This window comes from Patagioenas fasciata, chromosome 15, assembly GCF_037038585.1.
Source record: "Patagioenas fasciata isolate bPatFas1 chromosome 15, bPatFas1.hap1, whole genome shotgun sequence".
Classification (NCBI taxonomy): Eukaryota; Metazoa; Chordata; class Aves; order Columbiformes; family Columbidae; genus Patagioenas; species Patagioenas fasciata.
The window spans coordinates 8,354,729-8,369,000 of NC_092534.1; the positions used below are offsets into that span (position 1 = coordinate 8,354,729).

The 14,272-nt window shown below is 54.8% G+C and overlaps 2 protein-coding genes across 6 annotated transcripts; one reads left to right on the plus strand and one right to left on the minus strand.

Annotated features, from left to right (window-relative positions):
- Positions 1 to 60: 60 nt before the first annotated feature.
- On the minus strand, positions 61 to 4,867 carry NUBP2 (NUBP iron-sulfur cluster assembly factor 2, cytosolic). Of its 3 annotated transcripts, none has more exons than XM_071815297.1 (6): positions 4,809 to 4,867; positions 3,527 to 3,645; positions 2,573 to 2,771; positions 2,099 to 2,253; positions 1,768 to 1,878; positions 61 to 823 (listed from the first exon to the last, which is right to left on the minus strand). In XM_071815297.1, the coding sequence occupies exons 1-6, from the start codon at positions 4,825 to 4,827 to the stop codon at positions 473 to 475; spliced, it is 954 nt and encodes a 317-aa protein (XP_071671398.1). In that variant the 5' UTR covers positions 4,828 to 4,867; the 3' UTR covers positions 61 to 472. The 3 variants fall into 3 exon arrangements, with proteins under 3 accessions (XP_071671398.1, XP_071671397.1, XP_065707036.2); XM_065850964.2 differs by lacking the exon at positions 4,809 to 4,867 and adding an exon at positions 1,414 to 1,483 and having other exon boundaries at positions 544 to 823; positions 3,527 to 4,744; XM_071815296.1 differs by lacking the exon at positions 4,809 to 4,867 and having other exon boundaries at positions 3,527 to 4,748.
- A 269-nt stretch (positions 4,868 to 5,136) lies between these two features.
- Positions 5,137 to 13,781, plus strand: SPSB3 (splA/ryanodine receptor domain and SOCS box containing 3). 3 transcript variants are annotated; one of them, XM_071815295.1, is made up of 8 exons: positions 5,233 to 5,304; positions 5,838 to 5,965; positions 7,020 to 7,168; positions 8,767 to 8,944; positions 9,697 to 9,884; positions 11,752 to 11,854; positions 12,343 to 12,468; positions 12,770 to 13,781. In XM_071815295.1, the coding sequence occupies exons 3-8, from the start codon at positions 7,040 to 7,042 to the stop codon at positions 13,111 to 13,113; spliced, it is 1,068 nt and encodes a 355-aa protein (XP_071671396.1). In that variant the 5' UTR covers positions 5,233 to 5,304; positions 5,838 to 5,965; positions 7,020 to 7,039; the 3' UTR covers positions 13,114 to 13,781. The 3 variants fall into 3 exon arrangements, with proteins under 3 accessions (XP_065707033.1, XP_065707031.2, XP_071671396.1); XM_065850961.2 differs by lacking the exon at positions 5,838 to 5,965 and having other exon boundaries at positions 5,137 to 5,243; XM_065850959.2 differs by lacking the exon at positions 5,838 to 5,965 and having other exon boundaries at positions 5,195 to 5,304.
- The last annotated feature ends 491 nt before the right edge of the window (positions 13,782 to 14,272 follow it).

Below are 14,272 nucleotides of genomic sequence, written 5' to 3' on the forward strand. Positions count from 1 at the left end.
CCATGACGTGTCACAGCTACAAGGAGGCCTGAAGCCACAGAAAAATGCAAGCCACAGACATGGATTTTAAGAAAAGTATTTACTGTCTGGAACCTTTAAAAATATTCCTGAGTCACGATAATCCCAAGCAGATCAAACAAGGCCTCAAACAAGGCAGGATGCAGACCTCAGACACGTGGTCTGTCTCCTAAAGATGTTTTCCTCATGCGAAGCACATGCTGTGCCCTCATCAGCCTGTCAGGAACCAGCGACGTGAGAGATCAGAGCACGGCAGCCTGGCTTGGGTCCACATCAGGGCACCCAGCACGAACACACCAGCCACCAAACCAAGTACCATATGATCCATCACACAAGAACAGCAGTAGAAGGCAGCAGCACGTGGAGCCACGATCCAGATGGTCAGTGCCGTTTGGGTTCGGTGAGGGAAAAAACAGTCAATGATGTTTGCCATTGTTGCTGCATCAGGTGATCATCAGATCCAGGAGGATAGAGTGGTGCTTCCCTTTTGGATCGCTGTGAGTGGCACTGATGCTGTGCTTCCCCCTCCCTCCGGCACCCCCGCTGAGACAGTTTTATAGTTAAACAGTTTCTGCATCCCCCTTCCCTGCCAGCACGGGCTGCTGGTGGTGCTGCTGGGCCAGGGGCTCAGCCAGCAAGAGTCCTGCTCCGTACCCTCCTCAGGAGCTCGGCTGTGACGTACCATCCAAGATCTGCTGGGCGATGTGAGCCAAGGCAGGGAAGGCAGCACTCTTGGGAAACTCTCGGACGAAATCTCTGCCTTCCTCCAAGCTCTGGCTGAGTTGGGGGTCCAGGGGAACACAGCCTGGGGGACAGGAGGAACAGGGAGAGTGACTTGCTCATTGTAAGGCAAAGGCCTGGAGTTGGGATTGAAGAAATACCCTGCCAGAGTCATCTCCAGGAGAAGCGACGGGAAATAAAGCAACCGCCAGCCTCACTGAGTGCTCCAGGAGGTACTTCTCACCTGCAGCTGCTTCCTCTAGGCCCAAGACCCCATCACAATGCTTCTTGAGACACTCTCACCCCTGATCCCACCCCTGTCTGGAGGGCAGGGTTCAGCCCTCAGCCCCCATTTCTCAGGGAGGCTCCAGAGCACTTCAGGATGGCTCTTGTGCACCTTCAGGCTGGCTCACTCTGTCACCACAATGTCAGCAGTGAGTGCAGGCTGCTGATCATCACTGCCTCTGCTCCAGTGGGGCCAGACACCCACTCCGAGCGGCTTGTGTGGCTGAGAAACAAAGCAATAACCACACCTCACCTCTGAGCAGGTGCCAGGGGCTTGCAGGCACCTGGAGCCCAGCCTGCCTGACCCGTGACGCTGCATCCCTCCACTCAAGCACCTCCACAGAGACATCCCCTCTAACTACAGAGAGCTCTGCTCAAGAGGCCACTCACCTAAGAAGGGGACCCCAGCGTGCTTGGCCAGCTCCTCACCTCCCCCTTTGGAAAAGATGTTTGTGCACTCCTGAAGGAGGAAGAGCAGAAGCAGTTGAGTCACAAACCCCAGAGCCCTGCACAACAGGGCAGGTGCTGCCTGCACGTGAGCAAAGCCAGCTCCCTCCACCTTCCAGCCTCAGGGCACTGCCTTTGCCCTGTCCTTCCCCAGATCTCTTCAGGAAAGCAGAGCCAACACGCAGCAGCTCCTCATCTCCCTGGGTCACGGCATCGCCCTCATGGTATTTGCTCATTTTTCCACCTGAGGCACCACATCCTACAACACCCCGACGTGACCGTGAACCCAATACTCACCGAGCAGTGTGGGCAGACAAAGCCACTCATGTTCTCCACGATGCCAAGAACTCGTAAGCCTGTCTTCTTACAGAACGTCAGCTCTCTCCTCACGTCTCCCACAGCCACAGCCTGTGGGAGAGAGCAGGGGAGGTCAGGGATGTCTGTCTGTCCAGACAGACTGTGGGTCTGGAGCAGGCATGCATCAAGTGACAGGTAGATATGTAGAACAAGCAGCCATGGACAGGTCTGTGCAAACACCCATCCTGGGGTGCATATTCTCCCCCCAAATCATGCCCGGAGGCAGGAGTCTGCCTGGGAACTCCAGTGCAGCCCGAGCCAGCTGCCCTACCTGGGGGGTTGTGACCAGGATTGCTCCAAGTGGCTTGTAGGGCCGCAAGGCCTCCACCGTGGAGATGTGTTCGTCAGACGTGCCTGGTGGAGTGTCCACAATGAGGAAGTCCAGGTCCCCCCAGGCCACGTCAGCAACAAACTGTTTGATTAAAGCTATGGAAATAAAAGAGGCAGAAAAAAAAAATGAAAACCAAACCAGGTTTCAGCAGGTACCCTGGGAGCTGTGGGCCAAGCAGGGCAGGGGTCAGGAGGCAGCTTGTGTGACAAGGGCTTGGGGAGAGATGGCAGAGCTATCTGTCAGCACATGAGATGTACTCTCCCCATCCAAGTGATTTGAACCCACTCCTGCAGAATAGGAGCCTTGTTCCTCCAAGGAATGACCTGCCCAGAAAAGCCTGGCCCCCAGGAGGAGGGTTCACGGGAGATTCCTAGCACTGGAAAGTGGCTACCAACAGCAAAACCCAACTGTTACCATTTTTCTTGGGTCCCCTCCACACCACAGCATCATCCGGCTTCTCGAGCAGGAAGCCGATGGACATGAGTGAGATGCTCTTGTCTTGGTCCACAAAGACGGGGACCCAGCCGCTGTCACACTGATGCACGTCGTTGTCCTGTACCCTGAACATGCGGGGTATGCTGGGGCCACACAGGTCCACGTCCAGGATCCCCACCTGCAGGCAAGGAGGCAGAGTCCTTCAGACAGGGCTGAGCACTGCGGTAGCACCTGGTGCGCTCCTTCCTGGGGCAGGGGGAGGCAATGCCCAAATTTCAGCTGCTCGCAGCACTTTACAGAAGGGACTCTCTAGCTTAGCAGCTAGATTTGAAACACAGTTTCAAAGAACTGCATTCAAGTTTGACTGCTCTCCCTGTCTCCTTCCCTGTGAGGAGCATCTCCTGGCTATTTCCAGGCACTTTGGGGAAATCTTTCTGCCAGACACCTGCCAGGATCTAAGTGGAATTGGCTCCACAGAGCCTTTAAACAAACAAACCAACCAATCAACCAACCCAAAACAAAAAAAAAACTGCAGAATTCAACTCATCTCATGCCCATACCATTCCTCTTTGTCCATTCATAATGCCACCCTTCAGCTCATCTGCTTCACTCCACAAAGGGAGTGTGTGTTATACCACAAACCATCCAAGACATTTTTTTGGTGCCTTGGCTTTGAAAACAACAATAACAGTGAACCTTGGATGGTTTGAGTCTCTTGGATGAAGGGGAAGTGAACTGCAGTTAATTGCAAGGGATCAGGCAAGCATAGAAAAAAAGAAACACTTGAGCTGCTACAACAAACAGTATTTCCACACAAAGGATCTATATGTTTCCCACACAGGACACAGGTATATAAAGGGCAAGCAAAATCCAGCCCAGCTGGAGGCTGGGAAGGAGAAGATGGAGCCCAGCAGCCCACAGACCCTCATTCACCTTCTTCCCAGAGTGCCGCAGTGACAGAGCCAGCTCAGTGGAGATGGTGCTCTTCCCCACGCCACCCTTCCCGGAGAGCACCAGCAGGATGTGCTGCACCCCGGCCAGGTTGCTTCTCTCTGGGAGGTACAAGAACAGCAACAAGGTATCATAGTCTCTCCTGGTGTAAACCGTCAGCATCTGACGGGTCAGTGCAGAGACACGGGTCCCTGCTGGGGGTGACAGTGGCCGTCACCGCTCCAAGAAGTCTGGCTTAAGTGTAAAGGAGATGGAGAGAAAAGATGGATATGCCAGAGCCCTTTTGCCATCATAAAAGGCATAATGAGAGCAATGACAGAAAACAATCTGTGGGGAGTAAAGGCTTTGTCCTGATGACCCAAGGGACAATTAGGCAAAGCAATAAACACCCACGGGGCCTCGTCACCCTGTGCCTACGCCTGGTTCAGCCCAAGCCCTCTCAGGGAATGGCTAGGAAGCTGTTGGTGAGGTCAGGCCCTTGGTGTTTCCTTCCTCCATGCCACACTGGTCACCTCCCTGTGGTCCCATGCTCTGCTCCAGCCTTTCCATTGTTTCTTACAGTGTTGCCAGTGCTGCTCGAGCCTTCACTTTGGGCTCAGCTGCCACATCCCATCACTGCAGAGCTCAGAGCAGGGAATGCTTAGGGCTGGTGCCCCAGCTTGGGGCTACACAGGTGGCAGAGGGTCAGATCGGGTGCTCTGGCTGCAGCTGAGCAAACACCACCCACTCGGCCCCACGTTCCCGGGTGCCCCGTCACTACCGGCCACTGACTCACAGCGCCGCGCCAAGCCCGGCCCGGCTCCGCTGCGGCATCACACCGGCACGGGGACCAGCCGCATGGAGCCCACAACCACCATGGCGGACCTCATCCGCATCTCCACCGACGGTAACGGCGCTCGGTCCTGATAACGGGGAGGGAGGGAAGAAAGGGGACCGGGGCGGGGGAGATGGAGCCCCGCAGGGAGGTGCTCCCGGGAGATCGGCCCGCTGACAGCGGCAGCCCCACGCCAGGCCCGGCTACTTGGCACTGCCCGCTGCAGGAGCAAGGCCCAGGCCTCAGGCAAGGCCCAGCGCCACCCGCCGGTAACTGGGCCCCGCTGCCTCGGGGCCCCGGACCAAGCACCGCGGAGCTCCCCTCACCGGAACCCGAGCCACAGCACTCGGCCAGACCCGGTCACCCCAGAATCCCCCCGCCCCACATACGGCCAATTCCCGGCCCGGTGGCACCGAGGAACCACCAGGTCGCGGCCCCACCGCCGCTCACCCCCTGCCACCGCCTCCATGCTGCTACCCGGCACCGTCTGCTTCCGCCTTCCGCCGGGTTGAAGCCCCACCCACCAAGACTGGCAGGCGGCATCCCCAATCGCGAGCCGTGAGCTCACCGAGAACCCGTCCCTCCAGGCTTCGCAGCCAATCCAACCCTCTGAATTCCCCTATCGACAGCCAATGGGCTTAGCGTTTTCCCTCACGATGCGCACTCGCCCTCTGCAGTGGCCGCCCAATGGCGCGGCTCCCCAAGGATTGAAGCACGACCCAGCCAGTGGCCCCGGGCTTTCCTCAGGCACTGCCCCTTCCCTCCTCCTTCCGCTGTGAGCGACAGGGCGATCAGCCATTGGCGAGGAGGTGTGGTGAGGATATAGCCAATGGGCGCCTGGAAGGCGGTGTCGAGAGTGGATTGTTTATGTACCGGGAGGGAAAAGTAGGTCAGAGCGCGGCGGCAGGGCCGGACCGCGGGGTCTCGGCGGGAAGGGACGGGCAGGGTAGGTGGGCTGGGGTGCGGGTGGGACCCGGAGACTGAATCCCGAGGCCTGGGCCCCGCTGGGACGGGGCTGGGCTAAGCCGGGATGCGCGGCCCAAGCGCGGCGGCCTGGGCCGGCCGGGCCTTATCTGCGCGGGCTGGCCGGGCCGGCCCGGGGCTCCGCTGCCCGCCCTCTGGCGGGGCCGCTTACCCTTGAGCCCAGGCCGGGGCCGTCAGGGAGAGGGGGCCGGGACGCGGCTTCTCACCATGACGAGCTTGTTCCCCGCCCCGGTCGGTGCTGAGCAAGCGCTGCCCCAGCGAGCGGGGCTGGCCGCGCCGGGGGCTCCGTGCAGGACCCGGAGCACTGTCACGGTGCCGGGAAGCCCTGGGGCAGCTCCTGGGGCTGCCCGTCGGGGTCAGCTCTTGGGTCGGAGCGCAGAGGAGCGGCTGGAGTGGGTGGGACCCGGCTGGCGGGTGCTGTGCTGCTGTGAGTGCCGGGGAAGGGGGGTTGTGGTGTGGTTTTCAGTTCTTTCCCAACGTGGTTGTGTGTAGCAGAGGTGAGAGCCCCCTGATCTCGGCGGGTGGGATGCTCAGAGCTCTTCAGAGGATCCATGGGCACCTGCACAACCGGCTGTGGTTTGACCTGTCCCTCTGCTGGAGCGGCTGGCCCACCAGGGACTGAGGTGCAGGAGGAGTAGGGATGGGTGCTATGTGGTGCACACGGGGATGGGGCTTACACCCTGCATGTTTGCAGGGTTTGTGTGTGCTCAGGGCTGACCTGGTGCACCAGAGTGGGTGTGCAGAGCAGGGAGGCAGCTAGAGAGGCTGAGCAGGGGGAACAGGTTCAAGGGATGGGAGGGGGCTCACAGCCCTGTGGGTGTCTCTTGGTGGGGGGTATTTTTCTGCAAAAATCAGCTTTGGGGGAAATGATATTGGGTGTTGAGGTTCTCCCGTCACATCCAGTGTAACGCTCACCTGTGGCGGCTGGGAACTGGTGGGGTCTGTTAGGCTGTATGCAGGAAAGGAGCTGGTGGAAATCCGCTGCTTATTAGCATCCCTGATTCAGTTGGGAGACAGGCAGCTGCTTTGCTTCTGTCTGTTACACTTGAGGCAAGTCAGGACAGGTCTGTGAAAAGGCTGTTTTCCCTTCAGTGAGAAAGAAAGTGGTCTCTCCCGCACCCTAATGGCTGAGAGCAAAGTCTTTTTTAAGGAGGCAGTTGCCTGGAGGTGGACAAACAGCCTGCCCTACAGACAGAGAGACAGCTTGGCCGTGCAGAGTGGTGGAGACAGCTGAGTAGTGCAGCTGGAGCTCAGGCAGCTGCTGGAGGGTGACCAGGTGCCAGAGAGGCTGTGCCTTGGTGGCTGACAGTCCTGATGCTCTCCAGGCCAGTGGTCGGAGGTGGATGCTGGATCCATGTGTTGCGGAAGGGGCAGCTGCTGCTGCCACTGGGTCTTGGTAGCATTTCTGGCGGCCAGTTGAACACCTGGGCTTGGGCAGAAGTTGACTCTGCATGGAGAAAGAGACTGAAGTTTGCAGGGGCTTGTGATGCAGGATGAACGTATTTTGCATCAGTTTATCCATTGATGGGGCCTGTGCAGATGTGGTTCGTGCTGATCTGTTCCTGGGGGCGCTATGGTGACATGGGGGAGACTGCTTCAGAGAGCAGAGCCTGGTGAATGGTGGGTGAAAGTGGGACGTAGCTGCTGTGTGTAACCTCCTTTCCCTCACTCCCCCAGCTTATCTCTCTCGGAACAGCATGGCGCGACGCACACGGAGCAGCAGGGCCTGGCACTTTGTCCTGAGCGGAGTGCGGCGTGAGGCGGACACCCGGGCAGTCGCCTTGGCCACTGGCGCACGTGGCTGGGGCTACGACTCTGACGGGCAGGTAGGCTGGTGCTTGGGTGGCTCTGAAACAACATGAGGGAACTTTCCCCTCCCCTGACAGCGGGCACTTACTTAAGGTCTAAGCAGCCAGTACTTGAGCATGCAGAACTGGCCAAAATCACAAAAGACTTAATAAAATGTACAGGCCATCTAACGAGCCTCCTCCAAGCTCTAGCTTGGGACTCCCAGCACATCTTCCCAAGACACAGAAGGCAAAGCTGCCCATGGTCCGCACTCCAGTCATGCATCACAGCTCTGTGCTGTGTCAGTAGCTGAGCCAGGGAGCTGATGGGTACTAAGCAAAATGCATTTTTAAATGTAAAAAGTGTGTGTGTGTTGTATGTAAAGTACACACAATATTTTTTTAAATAACTACTCATCTAAAGATGTGTTTAAATTGGCCTAGTTCTCCAGTCTGGCTTGCTGTATGGCTGTACTAACTTCTCGTCTTAGTGTGGTTGGTAGATGGTGGTAGAGGGAATGGGGCTGCTTGAGTCTTTTCTCTGCAGTCAGAGTAGCTTTTTGTTTCTGCAGTAATGGGAATGACCAGATTTCTATATAGCAGTAGTTAGGAAGGGCAAATGAAAGACAGAAATCAAGCTTTTTAATCTGCAGGCTGGAGGAGTGGGCAGTACATAAATAAGCCTGAGTAATTTGCAGTCCCACTGTCTTAGGCAGCTACAACAACATGAGTTTAAAGGGTTTTTGTCTTCAGATACTGCTTACTAAGTCTGCTGTGGGGGTCAATAATGAGCAGGTACACCTGACTGGCATGTAAACCCAGAGTAAGTCCCTGCAAACTGTGGTAAGATACTCCATTAGGTGACAACAAGCCTCCCAAAACACAGGGAGTGAGATGAGGCTTTGACTCTTAGAGCATGCAGTGCAGGGACACTTTGGTCTCTTTGCACTTGGGAATAGTAAATCAAGTTTTTGTGTTCATACATGAAAGTAAACAAAAGCCTTTTAATCCTTCTGTAGGTGCCCTGTGGGCCTGTCTGCAGCACTGGCTGGCGTGAGGAGCGGCAGCCGTCCTGCTTAACTGGTTCCCCTTTGTTCTGCCCTCTCCCCTCATGGCCTCCTGTCCCTTTTCCTCCTTGTCTTGTTTGCCTCTTTCTCTCCTCTGGCAACTCCCATGCTCTCAGGAGTGGTGATTTTCAGCCACGTGCTCTGCTTTTGTGGTGACTTGGCTGGGGTCTCCAGCCAGCTGTAACCTGCCCATTGAAAACTGTAGCTTTAGTACAGTTTGCTTAAAAATGTTTGTATTAGACTTGGACTGTCACGCTGCTTGCCTGCTGTGACAGCTCCTTGCCCCTGGAAGGCACAATGAACACACCTGGTGCTGAGAGGTCTCTGCAGCTCAGACAGATTGCTGGCCAGGTCCCAAAGCAGAGTAATTTGACTGGCACAGCTCCTTGCTTCCTAGTGTGGTGGGCCAGGCTGGGCCATGATGCAGCTGTGCCACCACCAACTCCTGCACGAGCCTGGGGACCTTCCCACACAGCTCTGTGGCGTGCCAGAGCTTGTTGACCTCTGTCAGCCCAGCTCCCCGAGCCTGGGGGATGTTCAGTAGTGACTGTTCTCTGCTCTCCCTGGCAGCACAGTGACTCGGATTCGGAGCCAGAATTCTCCTCTCTCTCACCCTCCATCCCGAGTGCCATCCCTGTGACCGGAGAGTCCTACTGCAACTGTGAGAACCAGAGCGAAGCGCCCTACTGCTCCAGCCTGCATGCCCTCCACCGCGTCAAGGACTGCCAGTGCGGCGAGGAAGATGAGTGTAAGGAAGGGGCTCCCCAGCTGCCTGTCATAGTCCTTTGGGGTTTGAGGTGGGTGCAGTCCTGGCCTGGTGGCATGAACTGCACCCCTGCACGGATCCTTCACTTTCCATGGGGACCCTTATCTCTGTCCCAGTGTGCGATGCTTCTTTATATCTGAAGACTGTGTAGAATGTAGCAAGATGTTTTAAGGGTTGAGTGCTGAACTTGTTAACACATCAGCATTCACCTCTGGGGACCTGCTTTCAGATCTGGCTGAGGCCACAAGTGAAACCAGCCCTTGCGGTTACAGCCCTCTCACTGCTGATCCCTGGTACGGCTGGCAGGGTGCATGGCCGGAGTGCTCGAAGCAGAGGGGAGAGGCAGGCAGAGGGTAGGCTTGGACTGGCTGAGAAAGCCCATGGTGTAGTGGAGCTGCCCTGTGAGCCTACGAGAAGTGTGGGAAGGAAAGAGGCTCCATCTGGGTCTGCCAAGGCTCATGTTGACCAAAATGGGGACTGGCTAATGCTGACAGTTTGGGGTTGAGGACACTGAACTGTCCCTGGTGTGACACTGCAGAATAGTTCAGGCCTCAAACAACCCTCCTATATGCACAGCTTATAATTTACCTTCTTATAAGGTAAAAACAAGCAAACAAAAGAAAACAAAAAACCCCCGACCAGCCTTAAAAATAAATGTCCACATGTGCTTTGGCTTGGGGTTGACTCCCTGAGGACCTTTGCCCATCCTTGTCCCTTCTCTGCTTCCTGAGCAGATTTCGACTGGGTCTGGGACGACCTGAATAAGTCGACGGCCACCCTGCTGAGCTGCGACAACCGCAAGGTGAACTTCCACATGGAGTACAGCTGTGGCACCGCTGCCATCCGCGGGAACAAAGAGCTGGCAGATGGGCAGCACTTCTGGGAGATCAAGATGACCTCCCCGGTCTATGGCACAGACATGGTATGTGGGGCAGAGTTGCTTATGGGCACAGAGAAATGTTCAGTGTTCTTTGAATGGGGACTGGGAGAATTGAGTACTCCCTGCTGGATGAGATAATCAGATTTGAGGTCATCTAATGAACCTGACTGCACAATTCCGTGGGGCCTGATGGTCTCATCCGCGGGTCCTGAGGGAACTGGTGTATGAAGTTGCTAAGCCACTATCCATCATATGTGAAAAGTTGTGACAGGCTGGTGAAGTTTCCAGTGACTGGAGAAGGGGAAACATAACCGTCACCTTTAAAAAGGGAAAAAGGAAGACCTGAGGAACTGCAGGCCTGTCAGTCTCACCTCTGTGCCCGAAGCTGATCTTCCTGGAAACTAAGCTGAGGCATACGGAAAATGCAGAGCTGACTAGTGACAGCCAGCATGGCTTTGCAAAGGGCAAATTGTGTCTGACAAATTTGGTGGACTTCTATGATGGGCTTACAGCATTGGTGGATAAGGGAAGAGCAAGTGACATCATCTACCTGGGCTTGTGCAAAGCATTTGATGCTGCTTCGCACGACATCCTTGGTTCTAGAATGGAGAGACATGGGTTTGACAGGTGGACCACTTGGTGGATGAGGGCTGGATGGTCACACTCAAAGAGTTGTGGTCAACAGCTTGAGGTCCAAGTGGAGTCCAGTGATGAGTGGCGTTCCTCAGGTCTCTGCACTGGGACCAGTATTATTTAACATCTCTGTTGGAAATGTGGACAGTGGGATCGAGTGCACCCTCAGTAAGTTTGCAGATGACACCAAGCTGAGTGAAGTGGCCGACACACTGGAGCGAGGGGATGGCATCCAGAGGGATCTAGACAGGCTTGTGAGGTGGGCCTGTGTGAACTTCCTGAAGTTCAAAAAATCAAGTGCAAGGTCCTGCTTGTGGGTGATGCCAGAAATTGATACAGACAGACTGGAGTATGAAGAGATTGAGAGCTTCCCTGAGGAAAAGGACTTCGGGGTGCTGGTGGTTGAAAAAAGCTGGACATGAGCCAGCAGTGTGCACTTGCAGCCCAGAAAGCCAAATTGTTTCCTGGGCTGCATCAAAAGCACTGTGGCCAGCAGGTCGAGAGATAGGATTCTGCCCCTCTGCTCTGGTGAGACCCCACCTGCAATTGGAGCTGTAGGGTCCTCAGCACAGCAAAGACCTGTTGGAGCAGGGCCAGAGGAGGCCACAAAAGTGGTCTGAAGCTGGAACAGCTCTGCTGTGGGGACAAGCTGAGAGAGTTGGGTTTGTTCAGCCTGGAGAAGAAAAGGCTCTGGGGAGACCTGATTGCGGCCTTTCAGTACCCAAAGCAGGGCCTACAAGAAAGCTGGAGAGAGACATTTTGCGAGGGAATGTAGTTTTTGGATGAGGGGTTATGCCTTTGAAGTAACAGAGGGTAGATTTAGATTAGATATAAGGAAGAAATTCTTTACTGTGAGGGTGGTGAAGCACTGGAACAGGCTGCTCAGAGAAGGTGTCAATGCCCCACTCCCAGAAGTCTTCAAGACCAGGCTGGATGGGGCTTTGAGCAACCTGGTCTAGTGGAACATGTCCCTTCTCATGCCACAGGGTTTGGAACTAGATGGTCTCTTAAAGTGTATTGCAACCCAAACCATTCTTTGAACAGGACAGCAAGCTTCTCCAGCAGTTCAGCTGGGCCTCCTCATTTGGGAAAGGGAACTGGAGCTGGCAGCCTTCAGCTCTGTCATGAAACCTCTGACTTGGCTTCGCCAAAACCTCTGGGTGTTTTGAACTGTGCTAAGAAAAGGAGGGGAGAGCTGGAGGTGGAGTTTCAGTTGTGTTTTGTTACTTGCAAACACACTAAGCTTGGTGCTGTTCTTTCTGGCCTTGCCTCCCAGATGGTGGGAATCGGGACATCAGATGTGAATCTGGACAAGTACCGCCACACCTTCTGCAGCCTGCTGGGCAAGGATGAGGACAGCTGGGGACTGTCCTACACAGGTAATGCAGGCAGGGCAGTGGCAGAGGGCAGGATAGTTGGAAAGGCAACAGCAGGCCTAAGCCTTGTCCTAAGAGAGGGAGAATTAAATGGTCTGAATGGGACTGAGGCCAAAAAGGCCACGAGGCCTGTGAGTCCCCTTGTTAAGGAGAACCAGAGCGGCTGCCTGTAGCTGCAGTGCTTGAAGTGTCTTGCCTTGGCTGCATTTTGCAGAGCCCTTAGAATGGGTGCGTGAACCCCCAGGGTGCTGGGATGGCTGGTTGCACATTGCTGATTGGGGGTTTCAGTGCCACTGCTTGTGTTCTGGTATTGCAAAACCTCAACTTTCCCCTTTTCATCACCACTCTGGGGTGAGCAGGCAGGGATCAGGCACAGAGGGATTTTTTTAGGCACTGAGCAAGGCTGTGCCAGTAAGAACTTGGAGTGTGGGAGTTGGGATGAATTTGTAGAGTGCAGGCTTTCCACTGAATGCCTTTACTTCTGTTTTAAGGGCTACTGCATCACAAGGGAGACAAAATAAGCTTCTCTTCAAGGTTTGGCCAAGGTTCCATCATTGGGGTGCACTTGGACACGTGGCACGGGACACTCACGTTCTTCAAAAACCGCAAGTGCATTGGTAAGAGCGAGGGCAGCTTCTGCAGCCAGCGGGCAGAGGGGCTGGGGGAACAGCGCAGCTTTGGCTGAACTCAGTCTGGCTGCAGCAGGGCTGCCGGAGAAAACACTGGCAAAATAAAAGACCAAGGCACGAAGCAAGTGGGAGGAAGGCTAAGCTTGATTTTTAATAGGTTGGGATTTCAAAAGTCTGTTTTCCAAGCACTTTCCAACAGCTCTGTAGTTAATATGATCAGGGTAGCTGGGAGGAGTGAGGTCACCTCATCAAAACTAATGCAAAAGCCCCTTGATGCTGTCCCCCACAGGGGTTGCAGCCACAAAGCTGCAGAACAAGAAGTTTTACCCCATGGTGTGCTCGACAGCAGCCAAGAGCAGCATGAAGGTGATCCGCTCCTGCGCCAGCTGCACGTCTCTCCAGTATCTCTGTTGTTACCGCCTGCGCCAGCTCCTGCCCAACTATGTGGACACGCTGGAGGTGCTGCCGTTGCCACCAGGACTCAAGCAGGTGCTACACAACAAACTGGGGTGGGTCTTGAGCATGAACTATAGCACGTCAAAGCCTTCCTCCTCCTCCTCGGGAAGCGACTCAGACAGCTCCTGTGGCTCAGACGCAGAGGCCTGCCAAAGGAAGAGGTGCAGGAGGACATAATGTCTCTGCAGATGAACTGCTCTGAGGGAGTTGGGTGGGGTTTTGTTCTGCTGCCTGCAAGGGCTGGCCAGGCCTGATGCACCTCTTTCTTCATGGGGACTTCCATTTCTATTTGTTTGCAAAGATTTCTCTTAAGTGGTTGGAAATCTTTAGCCTAAACATCCATCACATGCGTAGAAAATACCTGTAGACTTACAGAGGTCCCAGCTCTGTGAAACTGGTACACTGCGGCCAAATATCTGAGCTTTGTCTCCTGACTTGCTATCAAAGCCATTGCCTCTTCCCGAAGGATCCCTCTTCTTTGCAGACTCTCATCAGGGCCAAGATTTAAGGTGCCCTTGCGGTTTCACAGTGTACTCGACTCTAGTCATATCACAGACTTGACTCATCAAAATACAAAATCAAAGACAGGCGCCCTTCTCCTAACTGCTGTGTGTTGGTTTGGTATCTGCGATGAACTTGTCACACTGTGGGGCACGATCTCATAGCAGTGCGTGGGGAAACAGATTCCTAGAGCTGCATCTGCGTCACTGTTGTGAAAGAGCGGTTACTTAAACAAGCCAAGCTTTCGAGCCCCCCATGACTTTAATTGCTTTGCATGTTGGCTCCTTCTGCTTTTCCTCTATCAAAGACTGTATTAAACTGTAATAATAAAAGTAGAAACTGTCTTTTGTTCCTCTTAAGTACCTTCAGATTCCTGCCATCACGGGCCATGTCAAAAATAGCCATGTTAGCACAGCCACTGGTCTTTTCCTCTGCTCCTATTACAAACCTGCATAGGTTCTGGTAAAGCTATTTGCACCATGGTAATTCCCTCCTGAGCCACACAAATTGGTGCCTTTCTTTCTCACACCACAAAGGACCTGGGGATGTTAGTTGATGGAACATGAGCCAGGAGTGTGCCCAGGTGCCCAAAAAGGCCAACAGCATCCTGGCTTGTACCAGCACTTATGCAACCAGCAGGACCAGGGCAGTGACTGTCTCCCTGTACTCAGCACTGATGAGGCTGTACCTCAAATAATGGGTTCAGTTTGGGGCCCCTTACTACAACACCTTGAGGTGCTGGAGCAAGTTCAGAGAAGGGAAGGGAGCTGGTGAAGGGTCTGGAGCACAAGTGTGATGGGAGTGGCTGAGGGACCTGGGGGGTTCAGCTGGAGAA